Raw genomic sequence first — 26,982 nt, forward strand, 5'->3', positions numbered from 1 at the left:
TATTCTTCATATTCTTATGATTCTCTCCTTTCCTTTCCTCAGAGTTTCAATATGTATCCTACTTACTGCCTCTTCCCATGACCCCTTTGTCTCACCTGATTCTTTATTCAAAATCATACTTTTTTGTAGAAAAAAAAAAAAGGTGGGTTCTCAGTCTGCTGGCCTGGGACAATCCTTGCTCCAGGTAAGTTAAAATACGTTTGATGATTTGGCCCTCTGTTTTTGTAATACTTCACCTGTGGACATCCTCGACAGGGCAGTAGTTCCTCTCTAAACAAGTGCTATGAAGGAAATACATGTGCTGACCAGGATTCTACCTTCATTATCCCCCAGACATGCCCTCTCCATCTTTTTTCTCAGAGCCCAGACAGTAGAGAGAAGCTGGTAAGAGAATGCAGAATAGCAAAATCAGGATGGAACTCAGGACATCTAACTTCCAGTCCAGACCTCTTAACCCAGGCCATAAAACCGTTAGAGCCCCTGCCGCCTTCCTCCCTGCACCTGCAGCTTTTGCCTGCCTCTGTTCCCACTCCCCTGGCTTCTGATAAATCTAAGGGTGAAATCAGATGCCAAGAATCTGCGTCTGACCTCCTCTGCCCAAATATTTGAGAAGTCACCTCACATGCCACAGGAGGAAGAAGCAGAAGAGATTGGCCACCCAAATTAGCCCGTCTATAAATAGTGGGGCAAGGGAGGGCTGGTAACTCACAAGAACACTAGAGCAGCCTAGTAAATTTAGACAAGTAGATTTTCCCTAAAGCAGAATTGAGACCGTAATGTTGGAATGGAACATAATCAAGATACAGAGCTCATTTCTATAAAGGAGATCCCTTATGCTGTTCTGCTATCCCTTTATAATGGACCCACCCATCTTTGTGCCCTGGAAACCATTAATATGTTCTTCATCTCTATAGTTTTTGTCATTTGAAAATGCTGTATGAGTGGAATAATGTAGTATCAGTATTGTTGGGGGGTTATTTGTTGGCTGGAGGGCTGGGGATTGAACCCAGGGCCTCAAGCCTTGTGCATGATTAAACAGATGCTGCATCACTGAGCTACATCCCCCAACTCAAGCAATGGTTTTTAATTCAATTCTCAATACAATATTATGTTCTACTCCAACATTCTGGTCTCAATGCTGCTTTAGGAGAAATCTACTTATCTACTTGGGGTTGAGCTGAGGGATACATGGGATAAAACTGCATAGTACTACGTACATACAAATGAATAGAAGCGTGAATGGTGAAAATTGAATAAGTCCTGTGGGCTAGTTAGCAATTCTGTACCAATGTCAAATTCCTGGTTTTAGGGGCTGGGGAGATAGCTCAGTTGGTAGAGTGCTTGCCTTGTAAGCACAAGGCCCTGAGTTTGATCCCTAGCACCCAAAAAAAAAAAAAAAATTCCTGGTTTTGATATTGTTCTACCAGTTATATATGATGTCACCACTGGGGGAAACTGAATGAAGGGTACACAGGACCTCATGTACTATTTTTGCAACTTCCTCTGAGTTCAAAATTATTTCAAAATAATTTCAAAATTCTTCAAACATTGAGAAATGTCCAGACCAGCAAAGACTTTGGCCTTTGTCTGAATGGAAAATAAGGGTTTCTCCATTCCCTCTCCCTCTAATACCTCCTCCCCCTCCATCTGGGATCCCTAATTTCATCTCCCTGGATCACACTTTTTCCAGCCATTGTCTCTAGCTTACAAACAAACACTTCCAGAACACACACTCCAGGGTTAACTTCTCCCTCCACCTCATTTGGCAACAGAGGCTTGAAGCATAGGTCCCAGGGTCAGGTTTTCCCTCCCCAGAATGCACAGCATGAAGACTTTCTCACCCCACCCGCCTCGCCAGCACTAGATTCCTCCTTCCTGCTCTCTAAATTCTCGCTGTAGCCAAAGTTTGAACTCTGGGAGTGGCTGTGAGAGAAAGAACATAAATGTGATTGGGGGAGTCTATGGGGAAATGGCTTGACTGCTATAGTCTTTGAGGATCTAAGAGATACTCTTGCATCTTGGGAGAGGAGAACTGGAAGGTCACTTCCCACAGGGAGCCATTTAGACCATCTTGAGGGCCCCTTTTCTTTGAGCCCTGGCTTCAGGCCAACATTTGGAACTTGGCCACACCACCAACGGCCCCCTCACTTGAAGCCCAGCCAGATTTCCCAGTATGCAAAAGCCTTCTCCACTTTCTCCATGGTTTTCCTCAGTCCTCATCCAACCCCTAACAACTCAACAACTTCCATCCCTAGTGCTTTCCCAGTCAATCAGTTTGGAGTTTCCTAATTAAAACTAATTTTAATCCAGGCATGGTGGTGCACACCTGTAATCCCAGCAGCTTGGGAGGCTGAAGCAGGAGAATCCTGAGTTCAAGGCCAGCCGCAGCAACTTAGCCAGGTCCTAAGCAACTTAGTGAGACCCTGTCTCTAAATTAAATACAAAATAGGGTTAGGGATGTGGCTTAGTGGATAAGTGCCCCTGAGTTCAATCCCCAGTATGAAAAAAAATAATAATAATAATTCTAAGATATATCTCCAAGGAACAAGGAAATTAATGAAAAATTACCATGGAGTTGCATTCATTCTGTCTAAGGAAAAAGAATCTGGGTATAAATTATAGGGAGAGGTAGGCAGAAAAGAGACTTCAAATTTCAAGAGTCAGTCTCTGGATATGTGTGCAACTTGAGTCCATCTGTACCACAGACAGGTGGATCAGAGCTTCACCCCCAGCAGAAACTGAGGTTAGACAGTGAACAACAAGGACCTGGGAAAAGAAAACATGGAGGATCACTCTGGAGAGATCACATGGGTCACCAGATAAAGTTCACTGTCCAACACTAGGGCAAAGGAACAGCCAGTGTATAGGAGAGGCAGGCAGGGCTAATGTCTACAGAATCCATGCAGTCTCTAACCTGATTGTGAAAATGTTGGGAGACGTGCCAAGAGCGGTGAGGGTAACAGAGGATGAGGCTGACACTCTCCCTGAGTCAGCCTAATCTTTTCATAGACTCATCCCTGAAGCCCCCAACACCAACTCCCTTGAGCCCTCACCCTCTGTTTCATTTGTACCACGTCACCATCTCTGGCACCCCTGCCAGCCCAAGTCATTCCCTCCCAAGTCCCACAACTTGGAATGAAGCACCACACACCTTCCAACCTGCCTCTATTTTGCTTGCTCACTGCAGATGGAAGCAGAAGCCAGAGAGGGGGGAGAACTGGGCCAGGCTGCCCTATGATGCTCTCACTCTTCCCGCTTCTATTGATCAGCCCTTCTCTGGAGCAGAGCCTCTTCCCAAACACTCCTCCCCTGCCAGGATTCCCTCCCGCTCATGCCCTACAAACTCGAGGGGCATAGTGACCACACAGGGAGCTTCCTTGAGAAGCGCATCTGGGCCTCTCCTCCTGGGGTCTCTCCCATGAATTAAGCAGTATAGAGTGGTTACACTCAGCCTCTGGTGTCACAGCTGGAATTGGTACCCTAGCCCTACCGCTGTTGAGCTTCATTACTTTTATGTTCCATACCTCTGATTTTTCCTCGCAAATTGGAGACAACAATAATATTACAGGATTGTTTGAGGGATTAAATAAATTAAAACATGTAAAGTGCTTAACCTCTTGTAAGTACTCAGGAAATATTGGAAATGTTTGTAATATACAAATGAGCACACAGACACTTACATACACAGTATCCAACACTTGTACTTAGATTTCTTTTTTTTTTTGGCAATGTTGGAGATGAAACCCAGGGCCTCCCACATTCCAGGCAAACTCTACCACTGAGCTATACCCCAATCCCTATTGAAAATTATTATTCTGGCACTTAATGTTCTGCTTTATGCTTCCACTTAAACATTTCATGTGCTTCTCCTCACTTATCTTTTTTTTTTTTTTTTTTTTGGCAGTGCTGGGGATTGAACCCAGGGCCTTGTGCTTGCAAGGCAAGCACTCTACCAACTGAGCTATCTCCCCAGCCCCCTCACTTATCTTTTTATAGTTGCACATCTCTCAGGATTTAAGGTACTATTCTGCATATAGCTGAATCAACCAACCAATCAATAATTCTTAACTCTTGTTCATAAAATTAAAGAAGAATGTTTTATTCTAACACAACCAGTACTCATTTATCCTCTCCTGATAGTTGATATATGAAATAAATTTTAATTCTGCCACTGAATCATTAAATGCATGCATGTCAAAGTTGGAAAGTCTTAGATGTGATTTAGCCCAGTGATTCTAAACACTCGGTGCACATTAGAATCACTCAAACAGCCTTTTATAAAATACTGATGTCTAGGCTTCACCTCTCAGAGAATCTATTTAATACATTTTAGATCAAGTAATTTTTTTAAAAACTCCCCCAGGGACCTCCCCAGTAATGCACACCTGTAATCCCAGTTACTCTGGAGGCTAGGGCAGAAGGATCACCAAGTTTGAGGCTAGCCTCAGCAACTTGGACAAACCCTGTACCCACAAAAAATTTTTTCTTGTTTTTTATTTTAAAGAAGTGGGGATGTAGATCAGATGTAGATACCCAGTAACGCAAAAAATAAATAAATAAATGAAAGCTTCCCCATGTGATTCTAGTGTTTATTCAGGGTTGAGAATCACTTATTTAATACAATCCCCTTATTTTACTAAAGAGAAAACTAAAATCCAGAGTGGATAAGCAAACTGCCCAAAGTCACTCAGCATGTTAGTGGAAGATGCATTAAGAGCTGGGTGCCAGTACTAAGGAGGCTGAGGCAGTGGAACAGCGAATTTGAGACTAGACTGGGCAACAAAGCGAGAGTCCCATCTCTAAACAAGTTTTTTTTTTTTTCCTTAAAGAAAGGAAAAAAAGAAAAAGATACACCAAGAGTCATTGTAGCAACAGCAATATATTGATGATGTTTATAATTTTTCTTGTTGGAGTTAATCCTGGAAACATTCCTCTTCAGTTCAGAGAGGCGTTGTATAATTTACCTTTTACTTTGGCGGCAGCACTTCTGCTGAGACTAAAATGGGTTCGCATTCCCTGACCACAAAAGGACAGAGATGGAATTGTACATTCACCACACGGAGTCCGCCAAATTAGCAAACCTCCCGAGAAGGCCTCTTGAAGTGTCTAAAATGCTTCTCTACAATGATCAACCAGAGTTGAGGGACCTCGGCGGTGTGGTGAGAACAGAATGGGTTGGAAGAGAGGAAAGCGTTCTCATGTAGAGAGAGGGAGGTGAGAATCAACTGAGAACCGGCCAATACTGCCAGGAGGTAAGGCGAGGGAAGGAAAAGAATTTCAATGAGTCCAGGGAGCCTCTGCTGCCCCAACAACCGAACCGTGATGGACAGCCTGGCAACGCCTGAGAACCAAGGGAGATGTTAAAAACTGGCTCTGCAATATGGGTCCTAAAGAAAACTCCTTCCAACACTCACCAAAGTGAGCTCCCAATAAAGAAAAGAGCTCATCGGCCGTGCCAATCTTCTAGGCTGGAATCGTCAAGATCTTCACTAACCAACCACCCACATCTCTAAAAGAGGGCGGTTCCCGACCTCACGTGACATTGTGGTCACGTGACCCCGGCCCCGCGGGAACCGAGGTGCAGTCCAGCTCCGGCAGCAGGAGGGGGGCCGGCGTGCCCAACCCCCAGCCCCGTCGCGACCATGCTGTCCCGCCTGCTCAAAGAGCACCAGGCCAAGCAGAATGAGCGCAAGGAGCTGCAGGGTGAGCCGCATGTCCTGTCGGCCTTTTCGTCCCCGGCCGCGGCCTAGCTTCCACCGCAGGCCTAGACCTCGAGTAACAGCCCAGATCCAGGGAAGGGCTAGGCCTGGCGGGCACCGGGTGTAGAGGAGAGAATTAAGGGGCGGCTTTTTTGGAATTTCATTCCGGGGCCAACGGGCTCCAGTCCCTTTGGCAACTCTCCAGTCCCCTCGGCAACTCCCCCGATCCCCGCCTCGGCGTCACCCTAACCCCGCCCCTTGCTCAGGGACGCCTTGCCATTGGTCCGGGTAGCCTATCTTCCTGGAAGTGGGCAGGAACTGTGCTGCAGGGAGGAGGGTGTCAGGGACCTCCCAGAGACTGGATACTAGGAGGCCCGAAACCACCCAGGAGATGGGGCGCTGCTTTTCCTAAATCTAGGCTGGGAATCCCGGAGTTACAGATTCTTTAGCCAAGAGAGTGGAGAAAGAAGACCTGGGAGTCAGGAGTCCTGGGTGCTGGAACTGACTCGTTGGTGTCCCCGAGTGCGGCCCTTCCCCTCTCAGGGTATCATTTTTCTCATTTCTAAAATGAATGGGGATTACTTTATGCTTTGCAAGATCCTTTTAAACTAGGGTATTCTCAGATTAGTCGGATGTTCGGAGAACTAGCAGAACAGTAATGGGCAAGTGAGGAACTTTTGGCACCACCCCTCAAAAACCAAGTCTCCAATCCCTTTTCCCCCACCCCTAGAGAAGAGGAGGCGCGAGGCTATCACTGCAGCGACCTGCCTGACAGAAGCTTTGGTGGATCACCTCAATGTGGGGTATGAACCTCTTCCCATCAACACCAGGTCCCTCCCCCACCCACCCAAGTCAGGCACTAACAAGGTGTCTGACCCTCAGACTGCTCTTAAAGGGTTGGGATGCCCCATTCGTTCCCCTATTCTACCCTGGCCTCCCATTTCAACTTTGTGGAAAGAGATTGAAGTCAGTTCTGACCACTAACACTGGGTGAGGGAGGAGCAGCTGCAGTGGTTAGAGAGGCGGCCAGATTTCCCACTCCTCACATTAACTTGCCTGGCACTTACAGCTTGATGCCATCTGCCCACATCCCTTTGCCTTTCCAAGTCCAGCTGTCACTTTTGTGAGAGAACACCCTTCTTCACCATAGCTTACCACCCTTCCTCCACCTACCACCCCTGGCAAGCCTGAGCAACAGCTGGCAGGAAAGAGATGGCACAGCTGGTGGGGGTGAAGGTGGAAACTATGCCAGGAGCTAGGACAGAGCCAGGCTGTCTCCTGCCCTCCTGCGTCTCCAGAGATGACCCCCTGCCCCAGCCCTAAATGAGAATGCCAATAATCGCCAAAGACTTGGGAAGGAACAAAGAATTTTGTCTCTTGACCCTTAGTGACTCAGAAGAGTACAGAGGTTTTGATTTGATCCTCTGTTGGAAGGAAGGAGGCAGTGTGCTACTTTCCACCCCAGGGCAATTAAAACAGCTTGGTTGTGAATCCAGAGACTGAGTCATCCAAGGGAGTCATGCAGGGGCTGGGGTCATCTTCATTACTCATCTGGGGGGAGATGAGGGGAAAGGAAGTCTATGGCTGTGGTTGGGACCTCTAATCTCCCTTTCCTCCAGACAGCTCTCTTCACTCAGTGCTGTTTCCCAAAGAGGAGGAGCAGGTTTTTGTCCCTTCTCCCTCCCACATTGGCGCCTCCTGGGCTGTGCTGTGCCACCATTTGTGCAGTTGGCCCAGGCTTTTCTCTCTTTTCTTTGCTAGAGGCCACCCCACTTTCAGCTTGGAGGGCAGCTAAGCCAAAGCCAGATTAGAAAGGGTTTTGTGTTGCTGCCCACGGTTCCTCTTATACCCCAGAAAGGAAAACAAAGGCTTAGTCTATCTCAGCCCTTGTCAGGTGTTCTGCCCACTCTCTTGACCCCCCTAATCCCTTGTCTCCTTCAACCCCCACACATTCCAGTGGGCACCGGATATGAACTCTCCTGGCTGACCTAGAGCTTTGGGGTAAGGGGGTGAAAGATTAATTAACCAATAAGGAAGGATGAATAATCGTTGCAGGGAAGAGGGAAGCAAAAAACATTGTTGGAGAATTGGGGACATCAATCCAGTAGTAGCAATAGTAACTGCAGCCAGCATCTTGATTGAGGAGAAGAGAAAATGATTGCCTGGAGTGTGTGTTTTCTCTCATCTGTGTGGGCGAAAGAAGAGTTAGGAAAGACACAGAGCCAAGAAGAAACCCCTGTATATCCTCTCCTGAACCAGGGCTTCTGGGGAAGAGGGTTTGCTCTCCCATCCCACCCCAGATTCAGAGAGGGTCCCAATTCCCTTCCCAACTTCTTGCACAGATCCCTGGACTTCTAGTCATTGCCAGATGTGTCCCTGCTGCTGAATTTTCCCAGCATCGCCACACCCCCGTTTTCCTCAGGGATGTCCCCCCAGGTTAACCCTCCCTTCCCCTACCCAGCTGCAGGAACTCCTTTGGGGAATAGGAGATGGTATGTTTCTAGTGAGCTCCCAACTTGACTCTCTTGGGAATCCTGGGAGTGGAAGAAAAAACTGGCTTCATTTGCATGTACTGGTAGTCATTTGCATTACATATATGAAGAGCCAAAAATCTTAAGATTTTCCCCAACCCTAACTCCTAACTGGCCTCCCAACTACAGTGGAATATTATTCGTGGAGACCACTCCCCACAGGGTGGATGAGCTAACCTTCTCCCTCCTCCAACTCTTAGTGTGGCCCAGGCCTACATGAACCAGAGAAAGCTGGACCATGAGGTGAAGACCCTTCAGGTCCAGGCTGCCCAGTTTGCCAAGCAGACAGGCCAGTGGATCGGGATGGTGGAGAACTTCAACCAAGCACTCAAGGTGGGCCACACTCCCCGTGTCACAACTCCCACTGGCTGCCTCCAGTCTGGTTACCTCAGGCCTTGAGTTAGGAGGAAGTGGGTATTGTCTCAGATACCTCTATCAGAGAAGCTAGAGAAAGAAATAAAAGCAGGGACTGCGGGGTGGAAGTAGTAGTACAGGGCCAATCCCTAGACTGAATAAAAGAAAGAAAAAATGCTCAGCTAGGCCCAATGGTTCATGCCTGTAATCCCAGCAACTCGGGAGGCTGAGCCAGGAGGATGGAGAATTCAAAGTCAGCCTCAGCAATTTAGTGAGGCCCTAAGCAACTCAGCAAGACCGTGTCTATAAATAAGATATAAAAAAGGAAAAAGTGCTCAAAACATGCCCAGCTCTGTGAAGTGCACCTGTAATCCCAGCTACTCAAAAGGGTTGAGGCAGGAGGATTACTTGATTCCAGGAATTCAAGGCCAACCTGGAATAAAGAGAGAGAGAGAGAGAGAGAGAGAGAGAGAAGAGCTAGATGCAGTGACACACTCCTGTAATCCTAGCTACTTGTGGGGCTGAGGCAAAAGGATTGCAAATTCTAGGCCAGCCTCAGCAACTCAAGATTTAAAGTTCTTTTAAAAGGTCTGGAGGTGTAGCTCAGTAGTAGAGTATCCCTGGTTTCAATCTACTGCCACAAAAAATAAAAATAAAAAATAAAATAAAAGTCGTTAGTAGATCCAAGTAAAGACCTTTTCAGAAGATGAATAAAAATGTGCCCACACTGGGAACCACTGTACCCACCCTACCCACCCTGATTCCTGGGCTCCATCCCTCCTCTCATCCTTCCCAGGAAATCGGGGATGTAGAGAACTGGGCTCGGAGCATCGAACTGGATATGCGCACAATTGCCACTGCACTGGAATATGTCTACAAAGGGCAGCTGCAGTCTGCCCCCTCCTAGCCCTTCTTCCCTCCTCTACCTTACCCCTCATGCCTCACCCACAGAGGTAACTGATGAATAAAACTCAAGTGTCCATTTCTATGTGGTGTGTGTTAAGGAGCTACTAGCTTCAATGTGAGGTTGGAAGAAGAGAATTCAGAGGTTTCCCTGAGGGAGAGGTGCCTTTCTGATAAAGGGTGGAACTGGCTTCCTCTTACTATCCCAATTCTCTTCTCCTCAGGCCTCATGCAGGTTCCTTTGGGTAAGCAGAGGGTGGAAGTTTCCCACACCTCTGGAGAGAAGGTTCTGGTTATACTTAAGAGTTTCCAGTGCCCCATGCTTCCTAGTTCCAGACTTCAGTTTCCTGCAGAGGAGAAATAAGACAAAGAGCAGGCCTAGTCCCCATCTCTGGCTTTCTGCCTCTCCACGTGCTCGTGGCCTCTCCCAGGCTGGCGCTAAGCAGTGTCATGAGTCTAGACCAGGTGGAAGATTAATTCTTGGGGGCACTTCAGGACAGAGAATGCAGAGGAATGACAGGTTCAGAGCCACCAACAGAGAGGAGCAGCTGCCATCCTTGATAGCTTCCTCCTCCTGAGAGCCCATGGCATAAATAATCAGGAACCCAGGCTGAGAAAGATAGCCCCAGGAGGTGGCCTGGACAAATCTGGTTTCTGCCAAGACCTCCCTTCAGTCACACAGTCTCCAGCCGCCCTAGCTCCTCCTCCTTGACCCTCCCCTTCCCCATCACATGTACACTTAACACTCCTGACTCCCAAGTCCACCCACTCTGGACTTTGGACTTAGCTGCAGCTAGTGTGGGAGCCTGGGAAGACTGAAAGCAAAGTCTCTTACTTCTGTTTAAGAGAGCAGCTTCACACGTTGTAATATCTGCCAGCTTTCCCCAGAGTAGGTAAGTGGGACAGTGGGAGTTGGGGGTGTTACAGGAAGACTAGATATGTATTGATAACTCAAAGCTTTGAACATACTTCCTCACACATTATGTCTGATCCTCCACAATTCTGAGTGGGCCTGGGGTGGTAACCCAGCTTGCTGATGAGAAAATAGATTCAGAGACACAGAAAGATACCTACCATTACACAGCAAGCTTGGGGCCATCATGACCGAAATGCAGGGCTCTTGGCCCTACATATGGTTCCAAAAATAAGGCTCAGGTTATACTTAAGAGTTTCCAGTGGCCCTGGTTTAGTAGGAGAAAAGGTGTGAGCAAACAAGATCTCTCTGCTCCCACGGGGCAGGTCTGCACACAGGACCCAGCTCATCCTTTTAGTTAGCCACAAATATAGGGTCTGCCCACATCTTTGTTTTGCCCAATAAGCCATACTTTGCCAATTATCTGCCAAGCAGATAATTTCTCAGTCTGTTCAGACCAGTCACTTCAGCTAGAAAGGATGTTAAAGGCACGGGCTTTGGGGCCAAAATAAAGAACAAGTCTTCTTGCTCAGCCTGGGCTGCCACCTGCAGGTCATTCGGGTCCAGCCATGTGGCTGCTTGTGTTGCTGGGTGCCTTGCTCTGGGCAGTGCTGTGGTTTCTGAGGGACCGGCAGAGCCTGCCTGCCAGCGATGCCTTCATCTTCATCACCGGCTGCGACTCAGGCTTCGGGCGCCTTCTGGCACTGCGACTGGACCAGAGGGGCTTCCGAGTCTTGGCCAGCTGCCTGACCCCTTCTGGTGCAGAGACCCTACAACAGATGGCCTCCTCCCGCCTCCATACCACCCTGCTGGATGTCACTGATCCCCAAAGTGTCCAGCGTGTAGCAAAATGGGTGGAGACACATGTTAGGGAAGCAGGTAAGTTTGGTAAAGCCACCAGGAACATGGTATGGTGTGTTCCTGGTCCCAATTACCCCAAGCTAGAGGTACTAGTGGGGAGAAACAATGTTCAGATCCTCCCAGGAAGAAGAGAACATGGAAATGTCTCACCCTGCCACCCCAACATACACACACACACACACACAAACCCCATTTGGTCTCCCCACAGGGCTTTTTGGTCTGGTGAATAATGCTGGTGTGGCTGGTATCATCGGACCCACACCATGGCTGACACGGGATGATTTCCATCGGGTGCTGGATGTGAACACGATGGGTCCCATCGGGGTCACCCTTGCCCTACTGCCCCTGCTACAAAAGGCCCGAGGCCGGGTGATCAACATCACCAGCGTCCTAGGTCGCCTGGCAGCCAATGGCGGGGGCTACTGTGTCTCCAAGTTTGGCCTGGAGGCCTTCTCTGACAGCCTGAGGTGAGGGGTGCAGGATTCTGGGCTCCAAGCCAAACAGGCAGCCCACTGAACATTCGTGTTGGTGCCTGCTTGGCATTGATCCACAGAGATGATTAGGATAACACCAAGGAAGGTTGACAGGGAAAGAGGTTAGGGCTGGACTTCATGGGTTCATAGCCCAGCATTTTTGCAAGCTTTATGACCTTAGGTAGGTTACTGTCTTTTTCCAGTCTTTCCTCGATTATTAGATCAGGACAAGAAGACCTGCCTTGTGGATATTGGGAATGAAATGAGGTATATGTAAGATCCCAACAGTACCTGGAACATAGTAAATACTCAAAAAAAAAGCTTGCTATCATTATCAGGAGAAGCAAAACTACTACTACCAGTTACTTGAATAAGTAAGTAGCTTTACATTACATTTTCTCATTTTATTCCCCCAACAATCCTGTAAGAGTAGCTATAAATACAAAACTCATTATGGAAGCACTGGGACCTCTACCCCCAGGTCTGCTTGCCTGTGGAGCTTGGTCTTAATGTTCTCCTGCCCCTCATCTTTAAATAACATTCAAAAGTCCCATGGAAGCACCAAGGAGTCTTGCTGAGGACTACAGGGGAGCAGCAGGGCCTGAATTTGGAGCGAAGCCCAAGTTGTACAAGCTGAGCACACCTTCTAAGGAAGCTGGCCCTCACCACTATCACTCAGCAGATCGTTTTAATGTCTACTTTTGTCCTTGTCCCTTAGTCTTTAATTTTGCAGTTGGCATCATATAACACATATTTTTCCTTAGATCTGTGCATCTGGGTAAGGGTAGTAGGATATATTGATACTCTCCCCATTAGATTACATGTCCAGCACTCAGGACTCAATCCTGTGTTTTGGGAGCTAGGGAATGGGTTCTGTTAGATCAAGAATTGGCAAGCAGTAATTCTCGATATCTTGCCAATAATGGTTTTTGCATTTTTAAAGAGTTATAAATGGTTATATAACTACCTAATAATACCATTAACTTTGTTTCTTGGCCTGCAGTACCTAAAATATTTGCTATCAGGCCCTTTTAGAAAGTTGTCTGGCCCTTGCTCTGAATTATAGACATGAAAAATACCTCCCTTGGGCAGAGGCATAGTTTAGTGATAAAGCGCTGGACTGGTATACACAATGCCCTAGGTTTGACTCCCATGATACACACACCTCTCTCCCTTTACCCCACTAGCCCCTTGTCCCAGATATCAGGAGTCTCTCTACCAGGACTCATGTCCCTGGCCTGTGATAACTTTCCATCTTAAGATTCCCCATCTATGTCCCTGAAAGTCCCCTCCCTATAGGGCAAGAACCCAGAAACCTCTCTACCCACACTCCAGGCGGGATGTGGCTTCTTTTGGGGTACGCGTCTCCATCGTGGAGCCTGGCTTCTTCCGAACCCCTGTGACCAACCTGGAGAGTTTGGAGAACACCCTGCAGGCCTGCTGGGCAAGACTACCTCCAGCCATGCAGGCCCACTATGGGGAGGCCTTCCTCACCACGTGTGAGTAGCTGGGCGCATACAGGGGTACACAAAGAGAAATGAGAGGACCAGAAAGGCCAGACCCTCATCAGCTGGGAGGAGGAGGTGGGAGGGTTTATAAATGGAAGGCCCTAGGAAAGTGTCCAGACTAGATAGAACCTGCCCTCTCCCCAAAATGGGGAAGGAAGTGAAGATTCATCTCTATGGGGCAACAAGCCCAAGGATCTAGAAAATAGGGCCTAAGATGGGGTGGAGTGGGGAAGTGATGCTAATTGCAACCATTCATGGGGCTGCAGACCTGAAAGTGCAGCGACGCATCATGAACCTGATCTGTGACCCGGACCTAACCAAAGTGAGCAAATGTGTGGAACATGCCCTGACTGCTCGTCACCCCCGAACCCGCTATAGCCCAGGCTGGGACGCCAAGCTGCTCTGGCTGCCTGCTTCTTACCTGCCAGCGAGCCTGGTGGATGCTGTGCTCGCCTGGGTCCTTCCCAAGCCTTCCCAGTCAGTCTACTGAATCCACCCTACCAACAACAGACTGTTTTTCAAGGGCAAGGACTTTTATTTCTGTCCCCACCCTGGTACTTCCTGACACAAAATAGACACTGAATGTGTATTGTTAAAAAATAAAAACAGTAGGCAGGCAAAATGAAGGTGTCCAGTGGGAAACTGACCCCATTTAAGTGCTAACTACCCTAAGCTGTTTTACTGCCCAGTCTCTGGCCTGTTCAGTGCCTGCAAAACAGCTAGCACCCACTTGGGGGCATAAGGGAATTGCCTTGCATCTATAGGTGACATTTGAAGTTGCATGTGGAAGGATGGCCACTAGAAGGCACTTTTCTGGTATTTTTCTACATAGAGTAAGGTTACAATTTTGTATTTGTAGTAGGAATGTCCTTATCTATTTTTCCTGGGGGAGAAGAGTAGGTGATGAAGAGGGTTCAGGGCCAGATTGGGTGGTTTTAATAGAAGGCAATACTCACTTAAATTCACCTATTGAGTGAAAAATGAGGGACACTAGTCTCACAGGTCTCAAGCATGTTATCACCACTCTGAAAGAGGCAAGATCCCCTTGAGGACTAGAGGGGGAAGGAGTTTGCTGGCCCTCAGAGGTGTACAGAAGGCCAGAGAGATATACGTGGAGGATATGGACTGGGCTCTACCAGGTAGGACCTTGGTGAAAAATCCCTTTGGCTTATACAAGGTAGCTTCATGAATGTTCCAGTGCTAAGCCTGGGAGCACAAGACAAGGTAGGCACTGGGCCACGGCCTCCTCTAGGATCCCCACTTCTCCCACCCCCAACCAGACCAAGACCTTTGGCAAAATCCTCCTTTCCCAAACACCCCTCAACTCAGGCCTGCCTCTCCCAGAGCTACACACAGAGAAAGTTTCCAGAGGACAAGGAACATGGAAAAAGGAAAGAAAATGGCTCAAAGATCACTCTAAGACAAACTGAAAACATCTCTTTTTGGTCTGAAAAAATAATCCGTTTAATTGGAAAACCTGAAAGATTCTATTCCACTCCCCTAGAGGGGCTGAAGAGACCAGACCGCCTACATTACTTCATATCCACTTCGGATACTCTTCACAAGGCAGCAGGCAAAGACAATTCCTAGGACCTAGAAGGAAAGATGGAGAAGAGGGCAGATAAGATTCAGAAGGCCAAGCTATCTAGGACACAGCCACAAGATCCCAAACACACTCAAAACTCCCTGTCCCCCAAGCCAGTACCCTCCTCCCCATTTTCTCTGTCCCCAACCCAGAGGTCCCAGCCTCTGCCCAGGGCTTCTCACCTCTACAAAAGCAATGCCCAGGGCTGCTGCAGCCACCACCAGCACATTCTTCCTCAGCCAGGTCCCAATCCTCTCCACACAGCCCTGTAGGGAGGCAGGAACACAAGGCAAAGCCATCTGAAACATCTATATACTTTCATTGGCCCCTCTTGTCTCTTCCCAAACCCTCTGTCCTTTCCCCCAGCCCCAGAATTCTCATAGCCCTCCCCATCCCTGCCCTGTTAACTACCCTATCTCTTAAACATTTCCCAGATTTCCTAAGTCCCATACTATCTCAGTCTTCCCCCTACCTGGGTATTGATTGCATGCTGGTTGAAATCAGTTCCACAGCCCACAGTGACATTGATGCAGCAGGAGTCAGGGACTCGGTTCTTCCCCATACTGGGTATGTTCTCCCAATCTGTGTAGTTAGTAGCCCCACAGCATTTAAACTGGGAGTAGAGAAATATGGGAGGAAATATGCTAAGTGAATCATCATCTTCAGTATAGAAACAAGAATCCCCTTCCCACATTATTCCTATTCCCAGCAGCCCCACTCACATCTTTCTGCATCTTGTCCAGGATCAAAACTGTATCATTGTTTTTCGGGTAATTCTGCATCTGCTGCTGAAAGTCCTTATTAAACTCTGTTATGACCTTAGAGTAAGAAGAGAGTTGTTGAGGGCAAAATTTAGACATCGGGGTCCCAGAGCAGCACAAGGCAGGGCTCTCCCCTTATGCCCTGCTTACCTTGTCTTTAAACACATAGCCAGCAATGGCCACAGCCACCTCCACTAGCGTGATAAGAGTCAGGAAGATGGCAAACTGCATGAGCAAAGGATGGGAGTCAGGTTTGGAGTCTGGATGAAAAAGACCTGCTCTGGCCCAGCCAGTCCTTGGAAAGCTTGCAGAGGTCCTCCTCCCAAGCCCACCTCACCTTGCCACCCTAGTGAGCCCCGACCATAGAAATGCCCTCTGGCACTCTCAGGCACCCATGCTAGTCCCACTCACCGTGATCATAAGACAGTAGTTCTCCTTGCAGGCCCCACAGCAGCCCACAAAGGCCACCAGGAAGAGGAAGGCACCCACTGCAATGATGACCACAGGCAACAGAGTACCAGGAGTAGCCCCATGGGTTATGGTTTGACTCAGGAGAAGCTGGGCTGCTATACCCACAACGATCAATCCCACTGCACAGGCCTGAAGGGGAAGGCAAGTGAGGATTGGACCAGAACCACAATACAGCAGGACAGGGACACAGGGAGGACCCCATCCAAAAGAGAGATTCTCACACCTCTAGGAAACTTTGGACTAGGGACAGGGAGATTCCCATCCTTGACCCACAATGAAGACGGGATCTGTTCAAGGCACTCAGGGAGAAGGAGGCCTGAAGCCAGGACTTCCTTTAAACAGCTCTTTAGCCAGGGGGTGACCCATGCAAAAAAGCGAAGTACACAGAAAGCCTTGACCCCAGGGCACACATTCCTGACCTAAAAGTAGCACTAGGCCCCCAGGGTTCCTAGCCAGATTCCCTCCCAGATCTGCCCCCTCACTACCTTCCAGTGACTAAGGTCCTCAAGACAGGGAGTAGAAAGGAGGGAAAAGGGGCAAGAGTGGTGTGCCCCTCCCTGAACAAACAGTAGTAGCCTCTCAGGCTAGGATCCCAGGGAGGAGTCCAGGGCAGAAACAAATTAAGGTGGGCAGAGCCCTTCCTCATCCTCAATCAGCTGGCAGGGAGGAAGTGTGAAAAGGGAATGGAGAGGGATGAGCAGGGTGAGGAGTGGAGGAAAGCCTCGTGGCGATAGCATCAGGCCGTTGGCGGTTGCCCCACTGCCCCATATCACAAGTGGTTGGGTCACCAGACAGGAAGGGCCAGGAGAAGTGGGGGTGGGGGTGTTGCACATCCAGTTTGGCCATTCTCGGTCCAAACTAGCCTCAGGAGTCCCTGAAAGCTGGAGGAGGGGGTGTCCGCTCCACCTTCGGCCCTTTCCCTGGGCTTTCTTTCCACATCTGGTCTCCAGCTGCTTTTATTCTTAGTCCCTCAGCCCTCAGCACTCCTGTGCCTGGGCTCCCTGCACCCTGCCAGCGCGCCTCCATCGTTCCCCTTCCCCACTCACGCAAAAGGCCAGCAGAAGAACGTAGAGCAAGAACTTGACACATTTCATTCCTCCTTCCACCGCCATGGCTGCTGGGCCTGGGGCAGAGGGAGGGCGGGGGGATTAGAAGGGGCCGAGGGGGGCCGGGGCTTCCGGGCTCCCCGCCGGCCCTCGAGGCCTTCCCTGCCCGGCCCCCATTCCCGGCCCCTCCCACCCGGAAACCCGCGGTCAGATCCACGTCTCCCAGCCCCCTCTGCTCGGCGGCCGGAGAGGTGTGGGGGCTACAGCCGCGAAGCCCGGACCTCCCCTGCCGCCTCCGGAGCCCGGGATAGACGCGAGGGCGCCCGCAGGGCTCGAGCCTGATGCCGACCCTCTGCCCGCCGCCCGCAGGCGTCAAACACCCCCTTCCCGCCCAAGTAACCCCGAAAGACAGTCTTCGGCCCAACCCGACCCCCAGCCTCTTTCCGCTGGGTGCTGTCCTCCCCGCGAAAAAAGTGCGGCCGGCGCCCCCACCCCATCCTGCCCAGGCTCCTCGAACTTTTAAGCACAGTTACTCGAGGGTCTCGGGAGAGGCGTGGAGCTCGGGGCGGGTATTCGGAGGCTGGAGCGAGCCCCTGGAAGAGGACACTCGAAGTGGTCTCCCCAACCAGGCCCACGTCCGCCGAGGGCCCCGCGGCCTCACCTGGGCTCCCGGAGGCTCTGCGCTCCTCTCCCGCCGCGACTCAGGGGCTCTCTAGCTGCGCCCCCCAGCTCCTGCCCCGCCTGCCGCGCGGCCCCGCCCCGGCTCCAGCCACAGCCCCCTCCCCCGCCGCCTCCCCGCCCGGTGGCCGCCAGCCTCCTCATGTGACGCGGGAACAGCTGCGGCCTGAGTCACCACGGTCAGCAAAGGGAGGGCCGAGCCCCCCGCCCGGCCAGGGCCACGTGGCCTCTACCCGGAAGCCAGCGCTCGCCCCCCAAAAGGGAAGGCACCCAGGGCAGCACTTCACTGTGCCCGGGTCCCTTGTGGAAGCAGGACGGAGCACCGCCTGGTTCTCTTTCGTTCTTGGAAGCAGAGGAGGCTGGTAAGAGCCAAAGGAAGGATGGACGACCCCAGAGTTGCCCTCTAAGCACCCAGACTGCCAAGCTGGGGCAAATTGAATAGGTGGTCTCCGAGAAGCCTCATCCTTCATCACCCAGAGACCCCACCCGGATCCTCGCGCTTTCTGTTTAAGCCCCCGCTCCAATCCCCGAGTCTGCAGAAAGCTATGGATTGAACGGGTGGGGCCTGAATAAACACTTCCAGAAAGTCCCTGGCATCAAGTCCTGGGAGTCTCCCAACATTTCTAGCATGCGGGGGGCGGGGGGGGGGGCCGCAGGGGGTGTTCATGTCCCCTTCTGTTAGCACAGTTTCTTCATCTTCCAGGGCTCCTGAACCGAAAAATGGGGAGAAGGCCTTTATCCAGGGCCATCCTCAATCATATGTCAAAAGTCGGGTCCCTCCCTCTGGGGGAAGATGGACAGTCTGTACTCCCCTGCTACGGATCAGACCGTGATATGGGGTTGTGGGGGAGGACACTAGGCAGGGGAGGTTTGTATCTTCTGGATTTCCCCATCTCATTCCTGCAGACAACCCTTTTCATCCCAGAAGACAAAGCTAGGTGAGACTGAAAGGGGGATGGGTACAGCTGCCTCCTTTCCTGTTTGCCACTAGTGGTCCCTAGAAGGCGCTGGTATGAACAGGTTAAAGGATGTAAAGGACCAGCCTTCACCCGCCGAGTCTGGGCCCCTATTCCTCAGGTTCTTAAGGTTCTACTTCAGGAGCCACTTCCTTAATCTTGGTCTACGGGGTGCACAAAAAAGGAAACTATAAGAGCAAAGGGAAGGCATCCACCCTTGGCTGAGAACCAGTTACCAGGATCACACCCTTCCAGCAGATTATACCAATTCCATTGTGGACCTTGCTTCCCTTATCATGGCAGGCAGTCTGTGGAGGAGGAGTCAGGATGCCAAAGAAAGAATTATTTATCAGGTTTTTTTTTTGTTTGGTTGATTTGGATTGCTTTTTTGTCCTGCCACTAGATGCCAGGCATGTGCTAAGCATGTGGAACACAGAGAGAAAGACAGCAGACCTGCCCTCTGGGTGGAGGCAGAACCAAGTTCTGTCTATCATGAAGAAAGGTAGAAGCCCCTCCTGCAGCTGGATGAGCTCAGAGGGACAAAGAGTAGAAGAGGGAATTTCACAGAGGTTGAGGAAATAAACAATAAAGGGGCAAGCCGTTCTTGAGACAAGAAGAGGGTCAACTGAACTGAAGAATTGAACACAAGGGCATTTAACCACTAGGCCACATCCCCAGCCCTTTTTTTTTTTATTTTATTTTTTATTTTGAGACAAGTTCTCACTAAGTTACTGAGAAACTTGCTAAATTGCTGAGGCTGACTTTGAACTTGAGATCCTCCTGCCTCAGTCTCCCAAGCTGCTGGGATTAACAGGTATACACTCCCACACCTGTCTATTTTTCTTGATTTAGAAATAAAGAAACTGAGACTTCGAAACATAGTATATTAATATCCATAGTCCAAGCTAGTAAAAGGCAATCAGGATTTCAACCCAGATCTCTGGAGTTTCCAAAGCCTATATTTTCTCCCTTTCTCCAGGAGACCAAGACAAGAAGTGGAAAACAAGAAGTGGCCAGAAGTACTAAGTAGTGTAGGAAGGTCAACTTTGGGTGATAAGCAAGAGAAGGTCATTTGGTGGTATGGTCTCCAGAGCAATGTCAAGAGCACCTGCTGGGTCCAGGAATAAAGGGAGGAATTGGAGACATCCAGCTAGGTGGAGGAAGAGTAAGGTGAAGGTCAAGAGAATGGGGCCCTCCTAAAGGAGCACCAGGGGAGGAGTAGAGGCAAACTATGGCAAATGCACAGTTTTGGCAGCAACTTGGTAAAGCAGTGACAGGCAGGCCAGGGAGACCCCCAGAGAACGAGTCTGTGTAGAGTTGGAAGGAGAGGCTAAGAATAGCCTATTCTGAGTCAAACTCAGAGACAGAGAGTAAAGTGGTTGCCATGTGCTGGGGTGAGGGACACATGGAGAGTTAGTTTAATGGGTACAGAGTTTCAGTTAAAAAAGGTGAAAAAGTTCTGAAGATGGATGGTGGTGATGATCGTACAACAATATGAATACACACAACAGTATGAGTGTACTCTAAAAAATAGTTAAAATGGTTATTTTCATGTTATATGTATTTTACCATGATAATAATAATAAAAGAACAGTCCACTCCTACATCCTGGAAAGTCAACACACAGCCCCATGTATCTGCTGGGCTACAGGGCAGAAGGACCTCTGAGTGGAGAAGGGGCTGACCTCACATCTCGCCCTTCACATTACATCCTTCAGAGCCTCCAACACCTACTCCAAGTGTGCCTACAGATATGCCACCAAGTCACACTGACCCAGACTGCTGCCCCTTGGGTGCCTGGCACTGGCTAGTGGTAGGTAAGTTGGGCCAGGGACCCTTGTCCCTCCCCACCAAGCAAAGCCAATCCACCCTGCAGCTCTACCAATGCCTCTACCCAGGGCCAGTTGAAAGACTGGAATTTAAAGTCAAGAGTTTGGATCTGAGGCTGGGGAGATAGCTCAGTCAGTAGAGTGCTTGCCTTGCAAGGCCCTGGGTTTGATCCCCAGCACCGCAAAAAAAAAAAAAAAAAAAAAAAAAGAAAAAGAAAAAGAAAAAGAGAGAGAGAGTTTGGGTCTGAATTGGGGGCCTGAAATTTAAACCAAGAGGCCCTAGCTTTGGACAAGGAGGAGGCACTGGTGCTTAATAACAGCTCCCAGATTCCAAGTTTAAATCAAAATAAGGTGCAAACCTGCAGGTCCTGCTGCTAGAAAGACTCATTGACCATCTCCAGCATTGGTTCCCCAGAGTCTGACAGACACCTTTGCAGCCTGGAGGGAAAGATACCCCAGAATGGCTCTCAAGTGACCTCATCACTGAGGTACTGGTTGCTAGAGTCTGGGGAAGAGGTGGGGATGCTTTAGTCACTGTGGGTGGTCAGTTCTGACTGTTCCCCCATTGTCTAAGGAGGCCACATGCTTCATGATGGAAGGACTAGATCACTGTAGTACCCAGGAGAGAACACACTGCCAAAGTCCTTATGTTCTCACTGCAAGGGAAGTGGAACTCAGAGAGATGAAGCCACTCGTCAGCAGTAACCTGCAGGTAAGGACCAGGGTCTTGATATACCTACTCCAGTACTAGGTAGGCTCATTACACCTAACCCAAGTAGGACACTCCTGAGGGAGAAACTCTGGTATTTGACCTGGTTCTGCCAGGTCTCAACAGGGGGTGATCCTGGCTAAACTCTTGCCCTCAGCCTCCTCCCAGTTGAGCAGGAGGAAAACAGAGTCCTTCCCCATCTCATAAGGCAGTTCTGAGGATCACAGAAAAAATTAAGATTGATTTTGTTACCTGAAGAATGATAAAGCAAGCCAGTGTGGGAGCACATACCTGTAATCCCAGCTACTCAGGAGGCTAAGGCAGAATTGCAAGCTTGAGGTCAGCCTGGGCAACACCATGAGATCCTGTCTCAACTCAAAAATAAAATGGAGCTGGGCACAGTGGTGCATGCCTATAATCCCAGCTTTTCAGAAGAATCACAAGTTCAAGGCCAGTCTGGGCAATTTAGCAATACCCTAACCAAAAATAAAAAATAAAAGGGGCTATGAAGGTGGCTCAGTGGTAGAACTCCCCAGGTTCAAACCCCAGTACCACAAAACAAATAAATAAAGAAAATGGCTAGGGGTGTAACTCAGCGGTAGAGCACCTGTCCTGCATGTGCAAGGACCTGAGTTTGATCCCCAGCACTGGGAAAAAAAAAAAATGATTAAGGCAGGGGTTGGAGATATAGCTCAGTGGCAGAACTCTTGCCTAGCACGTGCAAAGCCCTAGGTTCTATCCCCAGCACCAAGAAAAAATAAAGAATGAGTCAGGCACAGTGGCACATGCCTGTAATCCCAACAGCTCAGGAGGCTGAAGCAGAATGACTGCAAGTTCAAAGCTAGCCTCAGCAACTTAGCGAGATCCTAAGCAATTTAGTGAGATACTACCTCAAATTAAAAAATAAAAATGGGCTGGGAGTGTGACTCAGTGGTTAACTGCCCCTGGGTTCATGTACCCCAAAATAAAGAAAAAGAATGAAAATGCTAGGTCTGGGGATACAGCTCAATGATAGAGTGCTTGCCTCACATGCATGAGGTACTAGGTTGGATCCACAGTACCTAAAAAGTGATCAGGGTTTATCATACTCTGTTGTTGTTGTTATATACAGTATGGGGGATTGAATTCAGGGGACCTTTACCACTGAGCTACATCCCCAGCCCTTTTTTACTTTTTATTTTGAGATAGGGTCTGGCTAAATTGCCCACGCTGACCTTGAATTTGCAATCCTCCTGCCTTAACCTCCTGAGACACTGGGATTGCAGGTGTGTGCCACATGCCCAGTCTCATAGTCTGTTTTTAGACTCATGAAAATTAAAATGATTTTGCTTTGAGAAGTATCTAGACATCCCACCCCAACTGAGGTAACAATATAGAGGTTGGAAAGAACAACCCAGCCTCCTTCTGCCCCTCCTACCACTCTGGCCTTGGTCCAATTCTTCAAGCCAAGTCCCAGGGCCCAACTCCTATTCCAAATCCACCCCACACTCCACCCCATCCAACCCTTTGCAAGACTGTCTTCAGGGACCTGTCTTTATTCCTTTCCTTATTTCTTGGACCTCCAGACTCTGACTTCTGCCTCCTCATTCTCCCCATCTTCCCTGGCTCCTGTTCCAGCTTCCTCCCAGTCAATGACACCATTAATGATGAGTTAGCCAGGCCTGGTGGCACATGCCTGTAATCCCAGCTACTTAGGAGGCCCAGGCAGGAAAATCACAAGTTTGAGAACAGCCTGGGAAATTTAATGAGAATTTGTCTCAAAAATAAGCTGGGTATGGTGGTGCACTCCTGTAATCCCAGCAACTGGGGAGGCTGAGGCAGGAGGATTGTGAGTTCAAAGCCAGCCTCAAATCCTGTACAAACTCTATATGAAGCCCTAAGCAACTTAGCAAGACCCTGTCTCAAAATAAAAAATAAAAATGACCGGGGATATGGTTAAATGCCCCTGGGTTCAATCCCTGATACCAAAAATAAATAAATAAATAATAAAAAGGGCCGAGGGTATAGTTCAATAGTAGGGTACCTGTGGGTTCAATGGCCAGTTCCAGGACAAAAAAAGGCGGGGGGTGGATTTGATCCAAATGCTCAGTTGAAGAGTAGACAGGGTCTAGAGACTTCAGCACAGGAGCCTTGTTCAAGTTCATGGCTTCCCTGCGCACCACCTCAGCGAGGATCCCATCTGCTTGTAGTTCTGGTCCAGGACCTGGCATAGAAGCACAGCAGTCTCCACCTGAGAGTCAGTCTCACAACTAACATTTCTCCTGAAAGGAACATGGGAAAAATTAAGAGGCAATACTGGGGCTAGGTGGCTATCTCAGGTCTGTTCCTTGGGATTGAAAGACCAAAGGCCTAGGCAGGGGCTGAGGGTCTTGCGGGGAAAGCACTCACCCCGGCTATTCTCAAACCATTTGGATTCCTCCATAAGAATCTGGTCTCACAGCTCAGAGAACTAGGAGTGAGAAGAGGAAAGGTTGGAATGGGGTGTGGACTTACTGGCACCCCTAGGCAGAGCCCAGAGCCATTTGTCCTGCCTTTACATCTCTTATTTCTGGTTCCCATTCTTAGCCACACCCTTTGATTGTCCTCATGCCCTTACCAATGCTATTTCCCGCCTCCCACACACACACACACACAAACACGTACACAAACACATACATGCATAAATATACCATGCCTCATCTGGCAACAACTTTGATCTGCTTTGCCTATACTCTCCTTACTTACCCGCTAGAGAATGAATTTCCTCCTACCGCTTCTGCCTCCAGTTGCCCTCTGCTTCTCTCCAGCTTCCCTTACCTGGAATCCAGGTCATGCTTTCTAACCTCCTGGATCAGCCCATCTGCTGGAATTTTGATATCCCCAGAGAAGCAGACATTGTTCTGAGACCCCACCTTTTCTTTGACCAGGAGCTGGAATGTGGCACCTCCTGCTGGCAAGGCTAGGCAATGCAGTCAGCTGTGACCATCAACTCCACCAGGGCCTTCAATAAGGACCTCACCATTGACCTGAGAGGAAGCAATCAGTGAGAAAGACAGGGAAGAGGTAGGGAGACCTGAGAAGAGCAAAAGTGGAGATCTAGAGGTAGCTGAGGCAGGAGGATCGCAAGTTCAAAGCCAGCCTCAGCAATTTAGCAAGGCCCTGAGCAACTTCGCAAAACCATCTCAAAATAAAAAGTAAAAAGGTCTACTGATGTAGCTCAGTGGTTAAGCACCCCTGGGTTCAATCTCCAGTACCAAAAAAATAAAGGAAAAAAAAAAAAAGAGGGGGCTGGGGAGATAGCTCAGTCGGTAGAGTGCTTGCCTTGTAAGCACAAGGCCCTGGGTTCAATCCCCAGCAACCCCCCCCCCAAAAAAAAAAAAAAAAAAAGTAAAGAGAGGAAGAGAGGAAGGTGTGTGCCTCCAGTGGAGTTAGAAAGCTGGTTCATTCCCTAAGATGATGAGGGAGACCAGGAGGTGGGGTGGGGGTTCCTCTGGGAGACCAGAAGCAAAGGAAATCATAACCCCCAATGATTCTTGGAGTTCTCCATTGGTATCAGATCTATACTACCATCACCACAGCTTCAAATGCAAACTCTCTGGTTCTCTTCTTTCAATCCCCAACTTCTCTTAGAGGACCTTGGGGTTAAAGAGGTTAACAGCGCTGCCAAGAGACTCAGGCAAGATAATTATAGGGTTTAGAGCCCAGTGTGGGAGAGGATGAGAGGACAATAATTACATAGTCAGAGGCCTGGGAAGGGTCCATTCCAACAACCCTATACAACCCCCAGCCCAGAAAAAACGTCTCCACATTCCCAGAGGCACAAGTGGCCCTTAGGGAGGCCTCTACCCCTCACTCTGTGGCTATAGCTCAATCACCCAGCTCCTCCCTTCTTGAGAAAGTCCCCACATGCCAAGGAATGAGTTCACTAACCCCCAAAATAGGACCTTTAGGAACATAAAAAAAGGGAGAGGCAATTAAGATTGGGGATCCTCTCTGGGGAGAAGAGGAAATTTCCTACTCCCACCCGGTGCAGTGGCACATGCAATGGAATCCCAGCAACTCAGAAGGCTGAGGCAGGAGATCGAAAGTTCAGGGCCAGCCTCGGCAACTTAACAAGACCTGTCTCAAAAGAAATTTTAAAGGGGCTAGGGATGTAGCTCAGTGGTAGAGCGTCCCTAGGTTCAAACCCCAATACCAGAAAAGAGAGAGACAGGTGGGAGGGAGGAAAGAAAGAAAGAGAAATCTAGTGCCCAACTCTGATGGACAAGGCAGTCTGAGGTGGAGGTGGCCTGCACCATAGGGATGCAGGATAGCGGAAGTCCCTCCTCCTTTAAAGTGGTTCCCCTATTCTGGCAGCAGCACCTCTAGTGGCTCAGGCTTCTCTAGCCTCTAACTCTGGTGATAGGTTCTCAGGAGCTGCATCAGCTTCCTAAGAATGTTAAGAAACCCTCTAAAGAGGATGAGGATGCACCAGCACAACTTTCCCTCCTCCAGGTCCTGAAACTTCATTCACTTCCCCAGCAACACCATCTCCTCTAGCGACAGCTCACAACCTTCAAATCTAAATGCCTCCCCTAGACCCCATCCCACATTTGCTATGAACAAGTCAGGACCTTAATGGAGGCGGGCCTGAAGGTTATCTGGGTAACACCAGGAGTGGGGCACCCCTAGGAAGGAGACAATTGCCTGGGAGACTAGGACAGTGGACTGGACTCCAAGCTATGGTTAGCATGTACTGGGATAACAAAGATGCTAAAGTGTACTGTCTACTGACTCCTTTTTCATAAAACCATCAGGGCCCCCTCTTCAGGACTGGGTCTGGGGCAGCTGGAGTTCTGAGCTCCTAAAAGAAACCTCCTAGGGGTTAGTTCCTTCAACTCGGGGGAATCCAACAGGACTAAACCTGAAGGAACTCAAGGAAAGAGGCAAGATCTATGAGGGGTTAGAAAAAAGACAAGGCATTATGATGTAGAACTCTTTGGGCTGGAGATGTAGCTCAATAGTAGAGAGCGTGTCAAATATGCATGAACTCCTGGGTTCCATCCCCAGGGGCAGGGGAGACACAATCTAAAATGAAAATCTGCAAAGCACAAATAAGAAAAACCCACGGTGATTTTAGTTCCACCTACAAGGAACGGGCATCCTAAACTCTACCACCAGATGGCAGTCTTGTCAATTTAGTGGATTACCTGTAGTCAGTGGGGAGAGAGCCAGGAGATGGAAATCATTTCTGTCTCACCGAACTGTTCCTAATTTTAAGTCCCTGGTATTTGGCAGAAAACAGAAACCCCTCATGGATACAAATGTACAGTTTTCTCTCCCCCACCCAACTCTGACCAGTTCTACTTACCAAGGTTCATTCATTGTTGTATATAAAGCAACTAAGGAAAACTTTGGTGAAAAAGTTAATGCTCTCTTGAGTTTCACAGTGTGATGGTTATAAATTGGGGTAAGCATATTTAGCACATTTAGATTGATATCATCATGTATTTAATCCTTATAATCCTATTAAATAGGTACAATATTTGTATCTTCATCTTACAAATAAGGAATCTTATTTAAAGACTTTAAAGAACTTTCAAAGCTGGGCACACACATACCTGTAATTTCAACTACGTGGGAAGCTGAGGCAGGAGGATCACAAGTTCAAGGCCAGCCTGGCAAATTAGTGAGACCATGTCTCAAAAACAAACACATAAAAAGGGATGGGGATGTAGTTCAAGGTA

The 26,982-nt window shown here is 49.0% G+C and overlaps 3 protein-coding genes and 1 long non-coding RNA gene across 7 annotated transcripts; 3 read left to right on the top strand and 1 right to left on the bottom strand.

Moving 5' to 3' along the window:
• The first annotated feature begins 5,528 nt into the window (after positions 1 to 5,528).
• On the top strand, positions 5,529 to 9,572 carry Bloc1s1 (biogenesis of lysosomal organelles complex 1 subunit 1). The gene is made up of 4 exons (XM_047549339.1): positions 5,529 to 5,703; positions 6,430 to 6,502; positions 8,431 to 8,563; positions 9,381 to 9,572. The coding sequence occupies exons 1-4, from the start codon at positions 5,643 to 5,645 to the stop codon at positions 9,489 to 9,491; spliced, it is 378 nt and encodes a 125-aa protein (XP_047405295.1). The 5' UTR covers positions 5,529 to 5,642; the 3' UTR covers positions 9,492 to 9,572.
• Positions 9,573 to 10,262: 690 nt separating this feature from the next.
• On the top strand, positions 10,263 to 13,863 carry Rdh5 (retinol dehydrogenase 5). 4 transcript variants are annotated; one of them, XM_047550965.1, is made up of 5 exons: positions 10,263 to 10,380; positions 10,953 to 11,279; positions 11,470 to 11,728; positions 13,034 to 13,233; positions 13,509 to 13,863. In XM_047550965.1, exons 2-5 carry the CDS (start codon positions 10,970 to 10,972, stop codon positions 13,730 to 13,732), a joined length of 993 nt encoding a protein of 330 aa, XP_047406921.1. In that variant the 5' UTR covers positions 10,263 to 10,380; positions 10,953 to 10,969; the 3' UTR covers positions 13,733 to 13,863. The 4 variants fall into 4 exon arrangements, with proteins under 4 accessions (XP_047406921.1, XP_047406924.1, XP_047406923.1 ...); XM_047550968.1 differs by having other exon boundaries at positions 13,070 to 13,233; XM_047550967.1 differs by having other exon boundaries at positions 10,270 to 10,376.
• An 814-nt stretch (positions 13,864 to 14,677) lies between these two features.
• Cd63 (CD63 molecule) lies at positions 14,678 to 17,851 on the bottom strand. The gene is made up of 8 exons (XM_047550969.1): positions 17,767 to 17,851; positions 17,106 to 17,182; positions 16,000 to 16,188; positions 15,739 to 15,813; positions 15,550 to 15,645; positions 15,300 to 15,440; positions 15,010 to 15,093; positions 14,678 to 14,835 (listed from the first exon to the last, which is right to left on the bottom strand). The coding sequence occupies exons 2-8, from the start codon at positions 17,169 to 17,171 to the stop codon at positions 14,770 to 14,772; spliced, it is 717 nt and encodes a 238-aa protein (XP_047406925.1). The 5' UTR covers positions 17,172 to 17,182; positions 17,767 to 17,851; the 3' UTR covers positions 14,678 to 14,769.
• LOC124983582 (uncharacterized) lies at positions 17,306 to 24,372 on the top strand. The gene is made up of 3 exons (XR_007108468.1): positions 17,306 to 18,145; positions 21,143 to 21,280; positions 24,184 to 24,372. It is a non-coding gene; the product is annotated as an uncharacterized LOC124983582 (long non-coding RNA).
• The last annotated feature ends 2,610 nt before the right edge of the window (positions 24,373 to 26,982 follow it).

This window comes from Sciurus carolinensis, chromosome 4 (assembly GCF_902686445.1).
Source record: "Sciurus carolinensis chromosome 4, mSciCar1.2, whole genome shotgun sequence".
Classification (NCBI taxonomy): Eukaryota; Metazoa; Chordata; class Mammalia; order Rodentia; family Sciuridae; genus Sciurus; species Sciurus carolinensis.

Excerpts from the sequence above, each read along its gene's own strand:
- Cd63 (XM_047550969.1), bottom strand. The coding sequence starts at position 17,171 with ATGGCGGTGGAAGGAGGAATGAAATGTGTCAAGTTCTTGCTCTACGTT. Across the intron at positions 16,189-17,105 it reads TTCTTCTGCTGGCCTTTTGC|GCCTGTGCAGTGGGATTGAT; the intron begins GTGAGTGGGGAA and ends CTTCCCCTTCAG. Across the intron at positions 14,836-15,009 it reads TGGGCATTGCTTTTGTAGAG|GTCCTAGGAATTGTCTTTGC; the intron begins GTGAGAAGCCCT and ends CTTTCCTTCTAG.
- Bloc1s1 (XM_047549339.1), top strand. The coding sequence starts at position 5,643 with ATGCTGTCCCGCCTGCTCAAAGAGCACCAGGCCAAGCAGAATGAGCGC. Across the intron at positions 5,704-6,429 it reads TGAGCGCAAGGAGCTGCAGG|AGAAGAGGAGGCGCGAGGCT; the intron begins GTGAGCCGCATG and ends CCCCACCCCTAG. Across the intron at positions 8,564-9,380 it reads ACTTCAACCAAGCACTCAAG|GAAATCGGGGATGTAGAGAA; the intron begins GTGGGCCACACT and ends CATCCTTCCCAG.
- Rdh5 (XM_047550965.1), top strand. The coding sequence starts at position 10,970 with ATGTGGCTGCTTGTGTTGCTGGGTGCCTTGCTCTGGGCAGTGCTGTGG. Across the intron at positions 11,729-13,033 it reads GCCTTCTCTGACAGCCTGAG|GGCAAGAACCCAGAAACCTC; the intron begins GTGAGGGGTGCA and ends CCCTCCCTATAG. Across the intron at positions 13,234-13,508 it reads GGAGGCCTTCCTCACCACGT|ACCTGAAAGTGCAGCGACGC; the intron begins GTGAGTAGCTGG and ends ATGGGGCTGCAG.